This window comes from Alosa sapidissima, chromosome 12, assembly GCF_018492685.1.
Source record: "Alosa sapidissima isolate fAloSap1 chromosome 12, fAloSap1.pri, whole genome shotgun sequence".
Classification (NCBI taxonomy): Eukaryota; Metazoa; Chordata; class Actinopteri; order Clupeiformes; family Clupeidae; genus Alosa; species Alosa sapidissima.
The window spans coordinates 15,285,201-15,302,700 of NC_055968.1; the positions used below are offsets into that span (position 1 = coordinate 15,285,201).

Consider the following 17,500-nt stretch of genomic DNA (forward strand, 5'->3'; position numbering starts at 1 on the left):
ACTGAGCGTTCAAGTGTTTGAAGTCTTACATCGGTGTGACAAGCCTGCTTCATTTTGCCCTGTGAAGAAATGACAGGTGTTAATGTTTCAGGGGGGTGGTTCCTGCGAAAGACTGTGATTGGCTGGCTCTTCGCCTTATTGGCACAAGGGCTCACAGTCATAATCTTTCCAAGCCAACCAAACATGCTGTTTGCAATAAATATAAAAATGCATGTCTCTCATCTCATCTGGGGGAGCATTCACTATGGTTCTTTAGTGTTTGTTACTATCTGTGGAATCAGAATGCGTGCAATTGTGGGTCTATGAAGTCAACAGATTGTTGGAGTAAATGTTAAAGTGTAAACATTGGAACAGATTGACAGTTTGTAGTGTGTTTTCAGTCGCTTGATGGTCTTTTGGGGCCCCACCGTCGACTTCAAATGCAACGCTGCAACTGTCGACTTCAAGGCACCTAATCCTAACCTAGTTCATTTGTGCATTTTGGTAAAGGGTTCTAAAGTATACAGATGGAGAAACACAACGTATAAGTAAAAAACCGTCAGAATACATCTAAAACAGTAAATAATAATTCAATGAAAATTATAAAAACAAATTAAAGCCAAATCAATAATACATGACATTTCCTTAAGATGAATAACAATGTTTACCTGTGCCTGAATGAGCAATCATAACCAATTCTAAAATGGCCGACGCACAAATCGACTCCACACGTACAGTACAATATTTGGCCACTGACCAGACACACATGAGACCGTTACCATCACCAGTATAAAACACAGCCCACTAAACCAGGACATATTGACACAGGCAGGAGACCTGCAGAAACACGCACTGGAGGGGGAGGCAGGGAGGGGGGATAACAGTCGAGCTGTGGTACAGTGCAGTAGTTTAGAGGCAAGCAACGGATCCACACGAAGGGGGGGTTGAGGGGTTTTGGGGGAGGAGGACGGGGGCACAGTTCAAACAGAACAAGAGGAGGAGGGGGGGGGGGGGGGGTACAGTAAGGGGAGGGAGGGGAAGTGCAGGCACACCAAGGGTGCCTCATCACCAGAATCACCCAGAGAGGAAGAATCCCGGCACACGATGCAAGAGATATAAATATATAGAGATATATATAAACAAGGCAACAGTGGGAGCGAAAGTGCCACTTCCACCAAACAGGAAGTGTGGGGTACAGGGAGTAGAGTGGGATAGAGAGAGAGAGAGAGAGAGAGAGATTCAGTGGGGGCACCAGATTGAGTGTTCTGGGCAGAGGAAGAGGAAGAGGAGGAGGAAGAGGGCCTGGTCTGAGTCTGTCAGGAATGCACCATGCTGCTGTTTGCTTCAGACTGAAACAAAGATGGACAGAGCAGAGGAGAGGAGAAGAACGATGGACAAGTGAGAGACCAGGTGGAAGGGGAGAGGGGAATGAGAGGGACAGTGAGAGGAGACAGATAGATAGATAGATAGACAGATAGATAGATAGATAGATAGATAGACAGAGAGGAGACAGAAGAAAGGAGGAGATCGAAGAGAAAGAAGACAGGGAGAATACAAAGAGGCAGATGTACGATAGCATCCGTTTTAGGGGGTATTTTGTTGCAAAAGACATGATCCTAAAAATGTGGTGTGGTATGTATAACCCAACTACATATTCTTGAAACCATTGGACAAAATGTGCTTTCCCTACTTATGCATATACATTAATGGAAGGATTCTGGGAAATTTCGAAGAGTTTTGGGTTTAATAACATGTGAGGAGATGTGATGCACAACGCGCGGCTAATGAAGTATTCCGTTGATTAAATATTTCCTCCTTTTGAAAGCAGTCATAATTTAGACTGTATGTTTGATGTGCGCACAGGGAAACAGTCCAGTAATAGCAGTAGCATTCCAAGCACTAGTTTTGCTCATTTGCTCCTTTTGGTTTGTCTTTTTATGCCTTGCCATCTCTTATTCATTTCATCCAATCTCCCTGTATGTGGTTGCTACAGCATTGATGGTTATAGCTTGCCAAACAGGTCTATTTTTTAGAGCCGATGCAGATTTAGAGCCCTGTCTACTTCCTGGTCATTATGGTCAACTTTTGGTTTCTTTTCTCTGTTGGTCAGTGGTTCTGTGCTTCCTTTCCTGATTCCTTCCAGTTGCAAGTGTTAGGCCAAATTAAGAGTTAAAGGGTGGTGGCATGCTTTGCTTACTCGATCAGTTGTAGGTTAAGTAAATTCAGCGTAAAAGATGAAGTGTTTTGATATGTGTTGCTTATGCTATCAACTGTGGGTTAAGTTAGCTTGAGTTAGTAACATGTACTTTCTATGGACAGGCCAAGTCTCATTTTTGCACTGTACTCTCTAAGATACATACATCTGTCCCAGAGAGAGCTGAAGGCAGAGAAAGAAAGAGAGACAGAGACAGAGTGAGCAGAGGAGGGGATGGAGGGATGGGGCAGGGGGTGGGTATTTTGCAGCCACATATAGCAGGGGGGGGGGGAGGGGGTCGACCACCTGGCACTAACGAACTGCGGACAGACAGACACACACGCAGGAGTGTCGTACTTACAATCATCTGTGGTGGAAGAGCAGTGGGAGCAGGATGTGATATCGGAGAGAAGGGTCAGTGAAGCCGTAAAGAGCCCCAGATCAGTCACAGCAGAATCAACACACACACAGGCACACAGGTAGGCCAGGTGGGCAGTGGGACTCCTTATGGGAACCCAGTGCACTGGCCCAGGACATGGGGAAAGCTAGCCTAGCCTCTCATTTAGTAACATAGCAGCTGGATCATAGCTAGGGAATGTGCCCTTGCAGGAACAAGGTTGACACTTAAATAAATAGGTTTAAGTTCACTGTGCCAAACTGTGCAATCTTCTAAAAGATTTTGTGAGTAGAACGATTTGGGGCTCTTTTTTTTGTAAAATGAAATAAAAAACAAATCAAAATGAAAACAGTTATATAAGGAAAAACAACAGAAATATTAGGCCAGTCTGTAATCCAGGCTGGTCTCTGATCGCACCTCAGCGTTGCATTCTGGGATATATTGATTGCAGGGTCCAATTGGATTAGTAATCCATTAAGAAATAGTGAATTTAAACTCATATGGACTAAGGAGGTGCTGAGAGCCCAGGTCTGGAGAACAGCCTTGAGCTGCAGACGGGTTAGGATGATATGGTGCACTCCCTTTTGCTTTCACTCGCGGTCCATTTCAATTTGGGAACGGAGGGGGATTTGGTTGGAGGGGGTCCGGATCATGAGCATATTGGGTCCGGACCATGAGCAGCATATTGCCTGTTCACATTTTGACAATTGAGGTTCAATTCATTTGAAAGAGCTACCCTAATCCATGCTATACTATACTGGTTTCAACACAGTGGCCTTCAGTTTCCACAGAATTGTCTAAATAACACATTATTACACATCAGGTATATAACATTGAGGGGTTTCACTTCATAATTACATACAAATGAATAATATAACACAATTAAACTAAAAACATAATACAAGTATCACAGCTTGAAATGCCTCTTTCAAGCTCCCACCAAACAATATGACTGGTGTATTTCAAGAGCTTTTGAGTGTCGTGACAGAGTAAATAAATAAATAAATACATGACTATGAGTGGGTTGCATTTAAAAGACAGGCGCTGTCTCACCGTCTGGTCGGTCAGTGGCGGCAACACGATGGTCTTCTCCATGGTGTTCATGACCAGCTTCCACAGTTCTTTCAGCACGCGCTTCAGGACCGTCTTCTCACAGATCTTAGCAAACAAAGACAGGCTGGGAAGGGGAGAGGGGAAGGAGAGACACAGTGATGCTGTCAAAACCCTGCAGGTGCATGTGTATGAGTGTGTATGAGTGTAGAGGAGGCAGAAGGAAGTCTTTACTCCAAGGCTTAGATACTGACATGAATCATGATTAATTTAAACAAGGTTTAATTGGAGGTAAATGCTTAATGAACTGAAAATTAACAAGATCTGACATGTCCACAAATATTTTTGCACCAAATAATATCAACTAAATAATTTGGTTCAAGACAATAATATAATATAATATAATATAATATAATATAATATAATATAATGAAAAAGAAGATCCTGGATTTTCAATTTCATTTTTCTCAAAAGGGCACTTGGGCAAGTTAAGAGAGGGTGCTTTTAAGATTTTGGTACCATTTCGCAAAAGGAACTAAATTGCATTTCCCTTTTTCAAACATCTGAAGAAAAACCAACAAACAGCGAGGCAGTTGGTCTCTGTCTGTGTGTGTGTGTCTGTTTATCTCCGGGTGCTCACTTGCTGTCCAGGAACTCCATAATGGGCTGCAGCACGTTGTCGGCATCCTGGGCTACGCTGCTGCAGGCGCTGGCTGGCACGTTGCCCGTCCCCTTCACCTGGCCCAGGATATCGCCCATCTGCTTCACACACTCCTCAATGTGGGGCTGGAAGCTGAGAGAGCGGAGCAGAGCAGGGAGTGGAGGTGGAGAAAAGGTCACCCACTTCAGCTCCTTAGCATTGCATCGTTTAACTTTTACAGCGGCCATGAAATCACTATGGCACAGACAGTGAAAACACTATAAATCTGGAGCACTAGAGGAGCTCTGCTGGCTGCAGAGTACTCATAAGACCATTGGCTGATATCAATACCATTTGTTTGCTGCAAATGCTTCGTGTTTTTATTTTCCTTATTTTATCCCCTTTTCCTTGTGAAGTATGGCCAATTTAAAGCATACAGGGAAAGAAATCTATTGCTGCAGCATGATGTAACAATACCCAATGATTATAATCTCTCTATCATAATACACGTTTAGATGACTGATCAAAGAGTATAGAAGTAACTTCTATACTCTTTGGACTGATTGATTCCCGTCATTGGAACTGTTGGCTCATTGGTCAGTAAATTACATCCCTAAAGTACTCTATTTTCCACACAACTGGACATTCAGACGGAACAGTGGACACTGCTAACCCGGAGGCAAAGATTCTGCTTAGGTCGTCCATGACGTTGTTGAGTTTCACTTGTAGCTCCTTCAGGAAGTCGCTGGCCTCCACACAGAGCTGAAACACACACACATACAACACACTCATGAACATACACACTTTTCAAACACTAATACAAAAAAAAAGAGCTTCACACACTTCTGCAGCTGAAATCGCAATTGGATCAAAGGTGTTCTGCGGAGATATGTGTGTATGTGTGTGTGTAAGAGATATGTGCTTCCTTACATCTTTGCCGCCCATGGCTTCAAACATCTTCTCCAGTTGGACGCGTAGCTGCTGAATGTTGTTTATCAGGATGCATGGCTGGAGGAGAGGAGAGCAAAGGACAAAATCAGGCTGCTGGATGCAGGCCCTCAAGATGAATCTGTGACAAACATAGCTATGTGGAGAGCAGGGATAAGAAAGTTAAAGCTGGGATAGTTACCACATTGGCTCCTTTCTCTTTGCTGCAGTAATCGGGGAAGACCCTGGTGATGAAGTCAGCGTAGGAGAGCAGTACGTTGCTGATCGTCTGGGAAGGAAGAGACGGTCAATTGATCAGAAGTTATGACAAGCCTTGCAGAGGACAGAGTTAGGGAACTTTGTGGACTGGTTCCCCAAATTTAGATTAAGCCTAGGATTAAAAGAAGGCTTCAATGAAGATTTCCATTAAAAAAAAAAGCTTTTAGCCTAAGACTAAATACATGGACTTCCATACATGGAAAACTGGCCCTTAGTGTTTTGGAAGTGGGTAAACAATCTTCTCTGTTTTTGCACCTATTCAAGCAAAAATCCCATTTATTTTGCTAGTATATGATAGTAATGTTTGCCATATATATTAAAAATAGTAATTTGACCAGTAAATGCTGGTCACAGCATAATTGTTAAGTACAGCACCCCACAGATCATGTCTAGGCATTGGATCAGACCGATGAGGGCTACCTTTGCGAAGCGTTTCATGTAGTTGCCCACGATCTGTGGGTCTGGACACTCCAGCTTCTTGATTATCTCAAAGCTCTGGTTGAGCTGTGAGAACACGTCTACCACGGAGCAGGAGAACAGAGCGTGCTCAGACGTCACCTGGAACTGTTGGGGGGTCAAGGGAAGGCAGAGAGGGGTGTTAGAGGGGCCAATAAAACACACACACCACACACTCGCTCTCTCTCACACACATACACACACACATACACATACACACTCTCTCACACACACACACACACCCTGTTCATATGCACTCTCAGTCAGACCCCTTATGTAGAGGAAAGACACCCTCCATAAAACACACACACACAGATTCAGCCAGACTGGAGGCTATTTGCAAGCAGCCAGACAAGACACAAGCTGGTGGAGGTGAAGCAGCCTGTCCTGTCTGACTGTCTTGTCTGGTCTGCTCTGTGTGTCTGTGCGTAATTGGGCTGAGGTGAGGCTGTGGTGCTTCCCACAGGAGCTTCTGACTAACGAACTGAACCGCTCCCCCATTGGCTGTGGGCGCCAGCGGGCGCTCGGCCTCATTAATCACAGCCGCCGCTAACGTCCACCCTGGACCCAGACACCCCCAACCCTCCCACCCCTCTCACACATACACAGACACACACAGACACACACACACACACACACACACACACACACACACACTTCATCGCCCGCTCTGGGAATCCCTCATCAGACTCCTCGACTCTGCCACGTGGCTCCCTGGCAATTTCCCTTCTCTGGCAGGCTCCTTATGAATAGAACTGGAGTGAACAGGACAGGAGTGTGGACAGGAGTGGGCGAGGGTGAGCTGTAATTACCCCGTCCTTTTTGTCCCTCTCCAGGGCACCATGCAGGAAGTCTCTGGACACCTCCTCGTTCTCGTCCAGCCACTGAATGACAAAGGGCTCAAACCACCTGTGAAAACCGACATGGAGTTACCATAGACGGACTGCTAAAACTCATCAAACACCTCATTCAGACAAGAGACAGCCACAAACGGGCAGACGGGCAGGTCTGTTTGAGAAGAGGGACTGGGCAATTCAGCTGAGTGGAGAGGTCATTCCCATTGACCAAGAGTTCAGTGACACTGGCAGAAGCAGTTTGATTATATATGAGGTGGTGATGTGAAGAGTCAATGTGTGAGTGTGTGTGTGTATGTGTCTGTGTTTGTGTGTGTGTGTGTGTATCTGTGTGTGTGTGTGTGTGTGTGAAATGTGCAATAGGACAGTGAGGAAGCACTCACGCTGGGTACTCTGGCACCCGGCTCTTGAAGAAAGGCAGGTCCTTGCAATACTCGTTGTACAGCCACTTCACTTTGAAGTGCAGGTTCATGTAGTCGGCGCTCTTACACAGACGATTCTTCTCGTGCTCTGCATTGGGGGGTGGGGGGGGGGGCAGGATCAGGACATTGATCTTAATTAAACAGAGACAGGGCTCAGAGGACTACGCCTTCGCTCTCAAAGCCTCAGTGCAGCTCAAAAACAAACAGATTTCTTCCCAGCAAATAATTAAAAAAAAACTCAAAATCACAAAGCCATCTGCACATGCCGTTTACCCATGAGCATGTAAACAACTTTTAAATAGACACTGAGATTGTGAGCATTCTGTGTGCACTGGTGGTAATATGTGTATATGTACATGTACCCTGTGTATGTGTGTGAGAGAGAGAGAGAGAGAGAGAGTGAGAGACAGAAAGAGAGAGAGAGAGAGAAGGAGTGATGATGGGTGTGTGGTTAAACTACATCTCATTCTATACAGCAGTACTCACCCTCCATGGCATACTTCATGTCCTGGGCAAACAGGTTCCACATGACCTCTGCACTGATCTTGCCCACATTCAGCTCCTGAGGAAACCTGCAGAGAGTCAGACAGACAGGCCACACGTGATGAGCAGAGGGGCTCTCCAGCATGCTAAGGCTAGGCTCTCATTGGACCACAGTAGAGGGCACTCACTGGTTAAGGCAGGGCGTGTACGAGTTCTTATCCTCTTCAATGATGGATACGATCAGGGTGATGAATTTGGACCAGAAGTCCAGGTTCTTGATGCTGGGGCCTTGCTCCTCAGGGGGGACCTCTGCTTTCTTTGCCTGCAGTCACCCACACACACACACACACACACACACACACACACACACACGCACACACATGCGCTCACACACACTCACACACACACACACACACATGCGCTCACACACACACACACACACACACACACACACACACACACAGTCAGGACACAGCAGTTCTCCTCTAAGCTTATTAGCATGGAAGGAAGCTTGCAATAGCAGCACCTGCAACATCAGCCTCGGGAAGAACATAAAAACTCGCTGATGTGACATCAAAGTAGGGGGATGTGTGTAAAATATTAGAGGGCTCAGATAAGAGAAGTAATATGATCTTGCAAAAGAGTTTTAAAAATATCCCCATCCCCCCAAGGCCACATGTTTAATTCAAAAGGAAACAGACTACAAGCGTTGGAGTGTCGGGGAGGGCAACTGAGAGCTTGATGCTCTAATGAGACATAAACAGTAGCAGAGCCCCTCAGCTAGTCTAAAGGATGACCCCAGGCATTAGTGGAGAGACCCTGGACATGGGTACTGATGACCTGCCCTCAGAGGTGGAAAACTCCAGCTTCAGAAAGTAGAAGTCCTGGCCCCAGCTGTGGCGCAACTGGCTGGGGCACCTGCACCGTACGCCGGCGACCCGGGTTCAATTCCCCCCCCCCGTGGTCCTTTCCGGATTCCACCCCTGCTCTCTCTCCCATTTGCTTCCTGTCACTCTCCACTGTCACTATCATTAAAGGCATAAAAAAGCCAAAAAAATATACTTAAAAAAAAAAAAAAAAGAAAGAAAGTAGAAGTCCTATGATATGTATTGATTCTAACTTGTCTGAAGAGTTGTGGTCATTAGAATCAGTGGGCTAAGTGATGGTTGCACCACCAAATTATGTGGTAGGTAGGTCTGAGTTTTCCACCTCTGCCAGCCCCAGACCAGCTGGCCACCCGACCCCCCACCCCCCTCAAAAATGGCTCACCGGATCAGTCTGGTACTCGCGGCTGTAGAGCTCGTGGCAGTTGTTGAATATGTACTCGTAGGTGGAGTTGAGGCAGGCCTTGACACAGTCCTTCACCACCTGGCTGGCCCTGGGGGGACTCTGCAGCTCCTGGACCTGAGGGGCAACACAGCAAACACAGGTTTCAACTTGGACCTCAGGAAACACTAAGGGCCGGTTACCAAGACAAGCATTAAAGTCTAATGAAGTCTATTAACTCACAGACTAACCACTCTTTTTCAATAAGATCTTAATTTAAAGTTCAGGACTAGGCTTTAGCCATGTCCAAGAAACTGGTCCTAAGAAATGTATGGAAAGAGAATAGGTGGGTTTACATGGACACTTTTATTCCGATTAGAATTGGAAAAATAGATCAATGAATAAGTGTTGATCCGATTAGAATTTTAATCTGAATGAAAGAGGTGGTGTACTAATCATATTGCCTGCTATATCTTCTCAAGGTAAAGTAAAGCAACAACGGCTGTTCAAATCAAAGATTCTAGTGCCTGTAAGCACGTGATCAGAATAGAACGTACCCCAACAGACAGCGCGGATTTTTTTAAATCAGAATAGTTTAATCGGAATAACAAAAAAAAGCCACCTATTGTTCCGCGTATAAGAATATAAAATCTGAAAGTATTTGAATAGGAAAAGAGAGAGTGAAAGAGAAGTGAAATATACTGTAAGACTGGTACAGAGAGGAGGAGAGAAAGAAATGGGGAGGAGGAGAGTAGAAGAGAGAGAATTGGGAAGGAGGAGAGAGTAGAAGAGAGAGAATTGGGGATGAGAGAGTAGAGAAGAGAGAATAGAGGAAGTAACCTTCATTCTGAAGAACGTGATGCTGGTGAGCAGATCTACGGTGGACTTCAGATCCTGGAGTCTCTCAGGGCTGCTGGCAGGGAAGTTATTCTGTGGCAAACACACACAAACAACAACAACTATAAGCAGAGGCAAGGCCACTGTAATAATGACCCTCCATAGTTTTCAGTCTGTTTAGATATTCCTTCTGCTATTATCGGTGACATCCAATGTGAGGTCAAGGGGCGTTCTCAATGCAGTGAGCCAATCATGCTAGCTGACTAGCAGCACATGTTTGCTTCTAACATTTTACAGGCCCAGAATGGGATACAATTTTGGGAACAAAGACAAGACAAATGTACCCGATACATGGAGAGGTCAATCCTCAGTGAATTGTGCAACTGGTCCAGGAGCTTCACAAACCGCTCTTTCTGTAGACACACACAATAAAAAAAGATATTAAACAAAAAAATGACATAATTGTGATACCATATATCATTTAACTGATTTAATGAAATGGCATTACATTCATCCCTTTTCCCCTGAGTCTTGATTCATTGTAAATGAATTAAGAAGCATTCTTGGAAAAAAGGAAAGAAGTCTAAATAACAACAACTTTGTGCAGAACTTTAAAGATTCCCCTTCTTGCATATGTTGCGAAGTTTGAGAATATGGGGCATCACAGATGGTTTGTGATGCCCCATCACGCTCCACGAGACAGACCCAAAAATAGCAAAATGGCAGCTGACACTAATTTGCTTCAATCAAATCAAAACACAGTGGGCCTTAATTTGCCTAACATGACACATTAAACCCCCTACTGCAGCGACCCTCTCAGCCTGCCCTTCCTGGCTGCCCATAGACCCCTCTGGTCAGTCCCTAGCTCTGCTGTGTTGAGTCACTGTTGGCTGGGAGGCCCATGGGCCCTGCCCAGGTTACCCACCCCGAAGTTGGAGGCAGCAAAGCGGTCTGAGGCTGAGACGTTGTTGGTGGCCTGGGTGGTGTGGGCGTAATAGGCGTTGATGTTGGCCAGCAGGGTGCTCATCACTGCCGGCACACCAGGGCACATGTACTTGGATGAGAGGCAGGCAAAGTGTCTGTGGTGCACAATACATACACACACATAATTAGAAAACACAAACACACACACCACACATAATTAGCAAACACACACACACACACACACACACCACACATAAAATAGAATAAAAAGGACCATATGGCGTCTCCTGTGTTTCTCCATATGTCTCTGTTTCATCTGCCTGGGACGACTCACGTGAGAGTGATCACCAGCAGCACGTTTCTATTTTTATCCCCTCTGACTGCAGGTGTAGCACGAGCAGCACGTTAGTTAAAGAAGGTCACAAGGTTTGTGTGCTTCCTCCAGTTATACAAGAACTAGGTCAAATTAGCACGGTCCATGTTTCAAACATTATACTGTGTGTCTGATGCTGTTTACGCATGACATGAGAATTAGAGAAGTAGGGCTGTTGTGTGAAATCTGATAGCAATGGGGTGTTTCTCAGCATCGGTGGCTGATGCGGAGATTAAGATGTGTGTGTGTGCATAGGTGTGGCTCACATGTAATGATAGAAAGACTCCACACCATAATACATGGCAAACATTGGTGTGTGTGTGTGTGTGTGTGTGTGTATGTGTGTCAAATGGGGGGGGGGGACTCACGTCATGGCCTGATAGATGGACTCTACGCCATAGCGCATGGCAAACTCATCCACAATCTCCTGTGGCGTCTCCTCGTAGTACACCTTCCAGGCATCGTCCCCCTTGGCGTCGGGGATCTTGACCACGCCGCTGCTCTGGAGGTCTGTCACGTAGTGGAAGAGATTCTGGACAATAGGTGAGGTGAAGGGAGGTGAGGTGAGGACAGGAGAGGAGAGGAAAGGAGTGAGAGGAGAATTTTTGCTGAGCTGGAAACTGGGTGAGTCACCCCTCTAATTAAGAATACACAGAAACAAAAACAAACATTCCCTATAACACACACACACACACACACGTTAAGTCCCTTTTCCACTCATATAAACACTGCAGAAAGCCTATTTGCACACATAGACACACACATACACACTCTCCCTCTGTCACACAGGCATAGAATGTACCCACACTCATATTATCAAAATCATTCTACACACACACATACACACAAACACACATACACAGGACAGAAAGACACACTGCTGCTGACCTCATGCAGGCACGTGTATTGCACATGATAGGGAGCCACGGTTTCCTCTCCCTTGATCTCCACACTGATGTGCATGCGGATGGCTCCCGACACGGCAGACTTGTCCGTACGCTTGTCTGCACACAGAATGACCAGAGAGGGATCACTTCAGCTGTAAACACACATCACTGCACCAGCTCCACACAGTCATGAATCAGTTCTACACTCCGACACACACACACACACAGTCATGAATCAGTTCTAGACTCCGGCACACACACACACACACAATTATGAAACAGTTTTACACTCTGACTTGAATTGGCTAAACACACACACACACTATCTTCAAATACCAAAAAAGGTTGGTTGTCAGAAGTGCTTCGTCACTGATATGTCTCTCGAAACACACACACACACACACAAAGTCTTATTACACTTCATCATCAGTTCTATACACACTCTTGAAAGAGTTCAATGGCTGTCCATCAAGCAGGTGTTCACTGTTCCATTATTCAGGTCAGGTGTAAACACTCACCAAGGTTGTACCAGACGTCCATCTCTCCGCTGAGGGTTCGCACCTCGATGATGGTCTGACCCAAAAAGTCATCGGACTCCCTCTTAAACTTCTGCTTCACTCGTGATTTGATGTCATCGTCCTCATCCCAAACTCGCACCTTTATACGATCTGAAGAGTTGTGGCACTCGCTGGAGACAAAGACAAAACGGAAACAAACTTGGCACAAAGCGAAATGTGACTTTGACCTCTGACCCCATGATCTTGAGTACCTAGTTCATCAAACTCTTATAGTGAAGTAAGTATCTCAGGTTTGATGAAGATCTTTCAACTGGAAAGCATCGAACTGGAAACGCATCGAACCACGCAGAGATGGATGACCAGAAAACAGTAGCAGAGGAGACATAATTACTGTCATTTAAGATGTGTAATAATATCTGTAATTGAGTCTACAGTGTGGCTCTCACTGTACTTTACACAACGACATTAGCGATACATGAATGGTATCCTTACAAGTTGAAGTTCTCCTCCCATACAGGGTTGAGGTTGCCATAGATGGTCTTGGTCCTCTTCTTGGTCTTGCCAACCTGCACTGTGACGTAGGGGTCGCTGGATCCTGTCTTGTCCTTAGCCTGAAGGCCCTGAGCACAAAGTACTGTGGGCAGAAAGAGAGAGAGAGAGAGGGGAAGGGAGAGAGAGTGTGGTGAACACTTAATATAACAGCTACACACATACATTCATACAGTAACTTTGAGACACATGTGTACCCTTCAATAAACTAGACTGAGAAGGACAAGTGAAATGAAAGCAGGCCTCTTGAGGAAGCGTCACCTGTGATGCTGATCTTGGCTGACCACTTGGACGTGCCGTCGAGGACGCTCTGCTTGATCTGTTTCATGTGGGTCACGTGGGTGGACTTGGGCATGCCAAACACGTCCTGAATCAGTTCGAAGATCTCCGGCTTGTTCCGCTCACGGATCTTCATGCGGTCCTTCAGAACCATGATGATGTTCTGGGTCCGGTCCTCTGCACCGTGCTTGGAGCTTTTCTCTGCAGCTCCTGCATTGTGTGTGTGTGTGTGTGTGTGTGTGTTTGTTGTGTGTGAGAAAGGACAGAAAGACAGAGAGAGAGAGAGCAGGAGAGAAAGAGAGAGAGAGAGACAAAAAGTACCAACAGTACACAACACGGAGAAAGGGGAAACATAAAAGAGTGAGACAAAGTATTTGAAGTACAATCAGTAAACGCAGTAAAAACCAACATCAAAGAGATGTAATTGAGAAACGCTGTGAAAGATGAGCTCGGGATCAGGCGCTTGGTGAGACGAACGAGGCCCTTACTCTGCAGACAGTCTGCATTGAGCAGTTCCTGGCACTTCTCGTGGCACTTGACCCCGCACTCTGTGCAGCGCATGCCCTGACGGGCGATACCCCACAGCAGGCCCTCGCACTCGTAGCAGTAGGTAGGCGTGGTGGCCGTCCACACCTCGAAGTTGTGTGGCGTGGTGCAGGAGATGGGGTAGATCAGAGCCTGCAGCGTCTTCTTGTACACGTGGCTCTTCTGCAGAGGGGGATGGAGCGAGAGGAACTGGTCAGGAAATACTCTGGGAAATACTCAAGAAATGTGTGTGTGTGTGTGTGTGTTGTCAGAAATAACAACAACAATAACTCACAAGTTCCTCGTTGTTTAGTGTACTGGAGGCCATGGCTGATGTTATCCCGGCCTTACGTGAGTTCTGTACTAGAGACTGGGGAAGAGACAGAGATGAAGTCAGAAAGGAGATGTTTAATTTTACTGGAAAAGTACTAAATCACCTTTTCATGTCTGTAGCAGTTTCCAGCAGTAGAAGTGTCCATTAGAAGTATGGCTTAAAAACTGTAGGTAATCTGTAGTTGTTGTAATGTAATAAATGGTCATGTAAGGGGTAACTTTTGCATCAGGGGACAGCTAGGAAGATGTAGAGAACCTGACAGTGAGAGTACTCACCATAGCCTGTGTTGTTACGGGTAGGACCAAGCATGAGGAACACAACACAGAACATCCCATGTTAGAAAAAGCACAACAGAGTTAAGGGCCGTTCACACAAGGAACGATAACCATATCGATAACTATAACCATAACAATAACCAGTCCACACTGACCAACGATGAACAAAGTCTCTCCTTGTGTTAATGAATGTGATGACTAAAATGTCATGGGTTCTGATTGGCTGTTAGCTTTTTATCATTCTCAAATCGCTCTGAACGTGATCCTCAGCGATATTGTTATAGTTATCGTTCTTGGTGTGAACGGCCCTTTACGCCAACATAGCACAGTAGGTCATTCAAATTGTTTATCTAGGGGTAATAAACTTCAATACTACGCTATAATGATATAGACCTATAATCTTGTATGTTTTTGATACATGGTGGCTCTTCGTATTCTTGTGTGGTATGCGTTGGTCACTGGGGGAAATGTCCACATTTAATGACAGCTTTATAACACACTGATATTGTGCAGGGATGAGAACAAAGATCCCCAAGGACTTGTACAGAGACGTTTTCCGAGAAACAGCCACAGCCTGGAGAAAGAAGCCGAGTAAGATAGAAACGGGAGGGGCCGAGAGATCGAGGAGATAGCAAACAAGCAGTGAAGGATGTGTGTGTGTGTGTGTGTGTGTGTGCGTGTGTGTGTGTGTGTGCATGTGCATTTGTGTGTGTGTGTGTGTTTGTGTGCATGTTCATTTGTGTGTGTGTGTGAGGGGTGGGGGTGTGAGGGCTGGGGCGCTGCTGGATCTGAACATTTTGTTTTCAGAGACGAATTGTGTTTGGCACACATTTAAATTCAGATCCAGTCAGCATATCGCCTAGATGAGTGAGACTGGAGTCAGTTCGCCAGCAGCACCTGCCACTAAGCTGGATTAGCAGAGAAAGCAGCAAACTGTTTGAAGGAGTACGGTAGTTTCACATCTCCCCTCACCATTCGGATGGCTCACACACAGGCAGGGGAGAAAGGGAGAGAGATAGAGATGTTTCTGTTGTTTGTGTGTGTGTGTGTGTGTGTGTGCGTATATGTATGTGTATTTGTATGTGCGTGTGTATGTGCATATGTATGTGTATTTGTATGTATGTGTGTGTGTGTGTGTGTGTGTGTGTGTGTGTGTGTGTGTGTGTGTGTGTGTGTATGCTTGGCTAACAGGCCTCTCTCTCTCTCTCTGGCCCCCTACCAGATGGATCCAGCTGGACTCGTGTGGGTTCTGAGGAGCCTGGCGAGCGTGTGATGAAGCCCAGATGCTATCACCAGGCAGACATTCACCCGCCGCCCGCCACGGTGCTTCTCTGTGCGCCGGTGTGGCATCTATCGGCGCCACCGCCACCGCCACCGCTGCTCTCCACCACAAACCCATTACCGCACCAGCCATGCTTGCCAAAATGAGTTTTCATCCCGCAGATGAGAATTCACGTTTCCTTATCCAGAGCAGCCGCGGTGCTGCTGAGGAGGAAATGATGAATCGTGTTATGTGTGTGAGTGTGTGGGTGTGTGACTGTGTGTGTGTGTGTGTGGTTGGCGGGGGGCAGTACGTTGGTGGGTGCGCGGGGGGGGGGGGGGGGGGGGGGCTGGGGGCGGCTGGGGGTTAAGGGTCCTGACAGTGAATGGAACAGATGAGATGCTCTGAGACAAAAGAAGGTAGGTGTGATGTGTGGTGCTGATTCTGTAAAACACAACACAAACACAAAACAGTGAGAGGGACTAGTGGGAGAGAGAGAAAAGGAGAGAAACAGAAAGGGGAAGGAAAGAAAAGAGAGAAAAGGAGGATGGAGAGAAGAGAGATAGAGTAAGAGGGAGAGAGGCTGACTGGATTGACGTGCCCTTGGAGGGGAGCGAGGTCTTCCTGCGACAGCTTGGCTGCTTCCTTGTTCCTCTCTCTCTTTCTCTCTCTCTCCATCTCCCCCTCTCTCCACCCTGGGTGCCAGTCACTAAGGCTCTGAGTCACTCGCCATGGCAACCACTAATTTCAGTGGGCCCCGGGTGTGTGTATGTGGGGCGGGGGGACCGTGGAGGTGCAGAAGCAGTGATGGACGACCCATTTCACTGGCCTTGCCACACATGTATCGAGAACCACTTCAACATTTACCAACGTGGAAGCTGGGCTTTGTAGTTTCTAAAGTAAAGACATGCAAGTGTGTTTCATGGCTTTCATAACCTCTGCCTACTTTTTCCAAAGTTTTGATTTATTGTATCGATTTGTGTGTTTTCACAGTCAGAGCTGTGTTCTTTGACAACATCAATACGTCTGAAAACTAAAATACCCAAGGAGGGCTATGCTCACTTCTCTCAGCAGGGCATCTACAGCATGTCTGCATGGTTGTAAAAAATGGTTGTAAAAAAGAAAACCTTTTTCCTATTTTATTTTAGTAAAAAAAAAAAAAACCTGACAAACTGCAAGGCCACTGAGAAAATCAATATGCATAACCTGAGAAATCTGGAGCAGGATGAGGTGTGTGTGTGTGGGGGGGTGGGGGGGTTGCTACTCAAGTCAGGGCTGAGTCAGAGAAAAACCAGGAAGAAGAAAGTGAGTGGGAGGAACGCAGAGCCGGAATCAATCTAATGAGAGTGTGGGGAGACGTCTCCGCACAAGGAACTGAGCTGCTTTGGAACAATCAGGTTGAGCTCTGTGAGAGGAGATGTAGCCAAGGCTCCGGTAATGGACTGCGGAGACGGACTCACCATGGAAGTAAATGACCGTAGCCAGCGTAGTGTAGTGTGCTCAAAAGACATTGTGATATTATAGTGTTAAATCGAGGGACCGAGAACGTGAGGACAACACAGTCAAGGAATCAAGTACTGAAGTCTGAAGTAAACTAAAGACTGCACTCCAGTCTTGACGCACCAAGAGTGTGTAGAAAGGGTGTTTGTGAAGTGTGTGTACAGGTGTTTGGACTCACCAGGTCCCTGACAAGCGGCATGGCTTTCCTCTTGCGTAGGTCTGGCATGCTGTCTATGCTGTATAGAGCCCCACCAAGCCTGAAAACAATAGCAGGCCAGTGTAACCATACGT

General features: G+C 46.2%; 1 protein-coding gene across 13 annotated transcripts in view; it reads right to left on the reverse strand.

Annotated features, from left to right (window-relative positions):
• unc13a (unc-13 homolog A (C. elegans)) overlaps positions 1 to 17,500 on the reverse strand; it is a 44,170-nt gene that overhangs the window by 10,373 nt on the left and 16,297 nt on the right. For 4 of the 13 annotated variants that reach the window (XM_042057360.1, XM_042057367.1, XM_042057364.1 and 1 more), the window contains 25 exons: positions 17,388 to 17,466; positions 14,449 to 14,454; positions 14,135 to 14,209; positions 13,803 to 14,022; positions 13,297 to 13,524; positions 12,979 to 13,120; positions 12,487 to 12,656; positions 11,970 to 12,085; positions 11,450 to 11,613; positions 10,710 to 10,863; positions 10,129 to 10,197; positions 9,788 to 9,877; positions 8,951 to 9,085; positions 7,870 to 8,003; positions 7,685 to 7,770; positions 7,160 to 7,286; positions 6,735 to 6,831; positions 5,887 to 6,030; positions 5,390 to 5,476; positions 5,191 to 5,268; positions 4,934 to 5,022; positions 4,261 to 4,413; positions 3,624 to 3,747; positions 2,535 to 2,540; positions 30 to 59 (listed from right to left, as the gene is read on the reverse strand). In XM_042057360.1, the coding sequence (XP_041913294.1) occupies positions 30 to 59; positions 2,535 to 2,540; positions 3,624 to 3,747; positions 4,261 to 4,413; positions 4,934 to 5,022; positions 5,191 to 5,268; positions 5,390 to 5,476; positions 5,887 to 6,030; positions 6,735 to 6,831; positions 7,160 to 7,286; positions 7,685 to 7,770; positions 7,870 to 8,003; positions 8,951 to 9,085; positions 9,788 to 9,877; positions 10,129 to 10,197; positions 10,710 to 10,863; positions 11,450 to 11,613; positions 11,970 to 12,085; positions 12,487 to 12,656; positions 12,979 to 13,120; positions 13,297 to 13,524; positions 13,803 to 14,022; positions 14,135 to 14,209; positions 14,449 to 14,454; positions 17,388 to 17,466 (2,803 nt within the window). The remainder of the gene's footprint in view (positions 1 to 29; positions 60 to 2,534; positions 2,541 to 3,623; positions 3,748 to 4,260; positions 4,414 to 4,933; positions 5,023 to 5,190; positions 5,269 to 5,389; positions 5,477 to 5,886; positions 6,031 to 6,734; positions 6,832 to 7,159; positions 7,287 to 7,684; positions 7,771 to 7,869; positions 8,004 to 8,950; positions 9,086 to 9,787; positions 9,878 to 10,128; positions 10,198 to 10,709; positions 10,864 to 11,449; positions 11,614 to 11,969; positions 12,086 to 12,486; positions 12,657 to 12,978; positions 13,121 to 13,296; positions 13,525 to 13,802; positions 14,023 to 14,134; positions 14,210 to 14,448; positions 14,455 to 17,387; positions 17,467 to 17,500) is intronic. The other 9 variants (XM_042057371.1, XM_042057370.1, XM_042057366.1 and 6 more) reach the window with 3 other exon arrangements.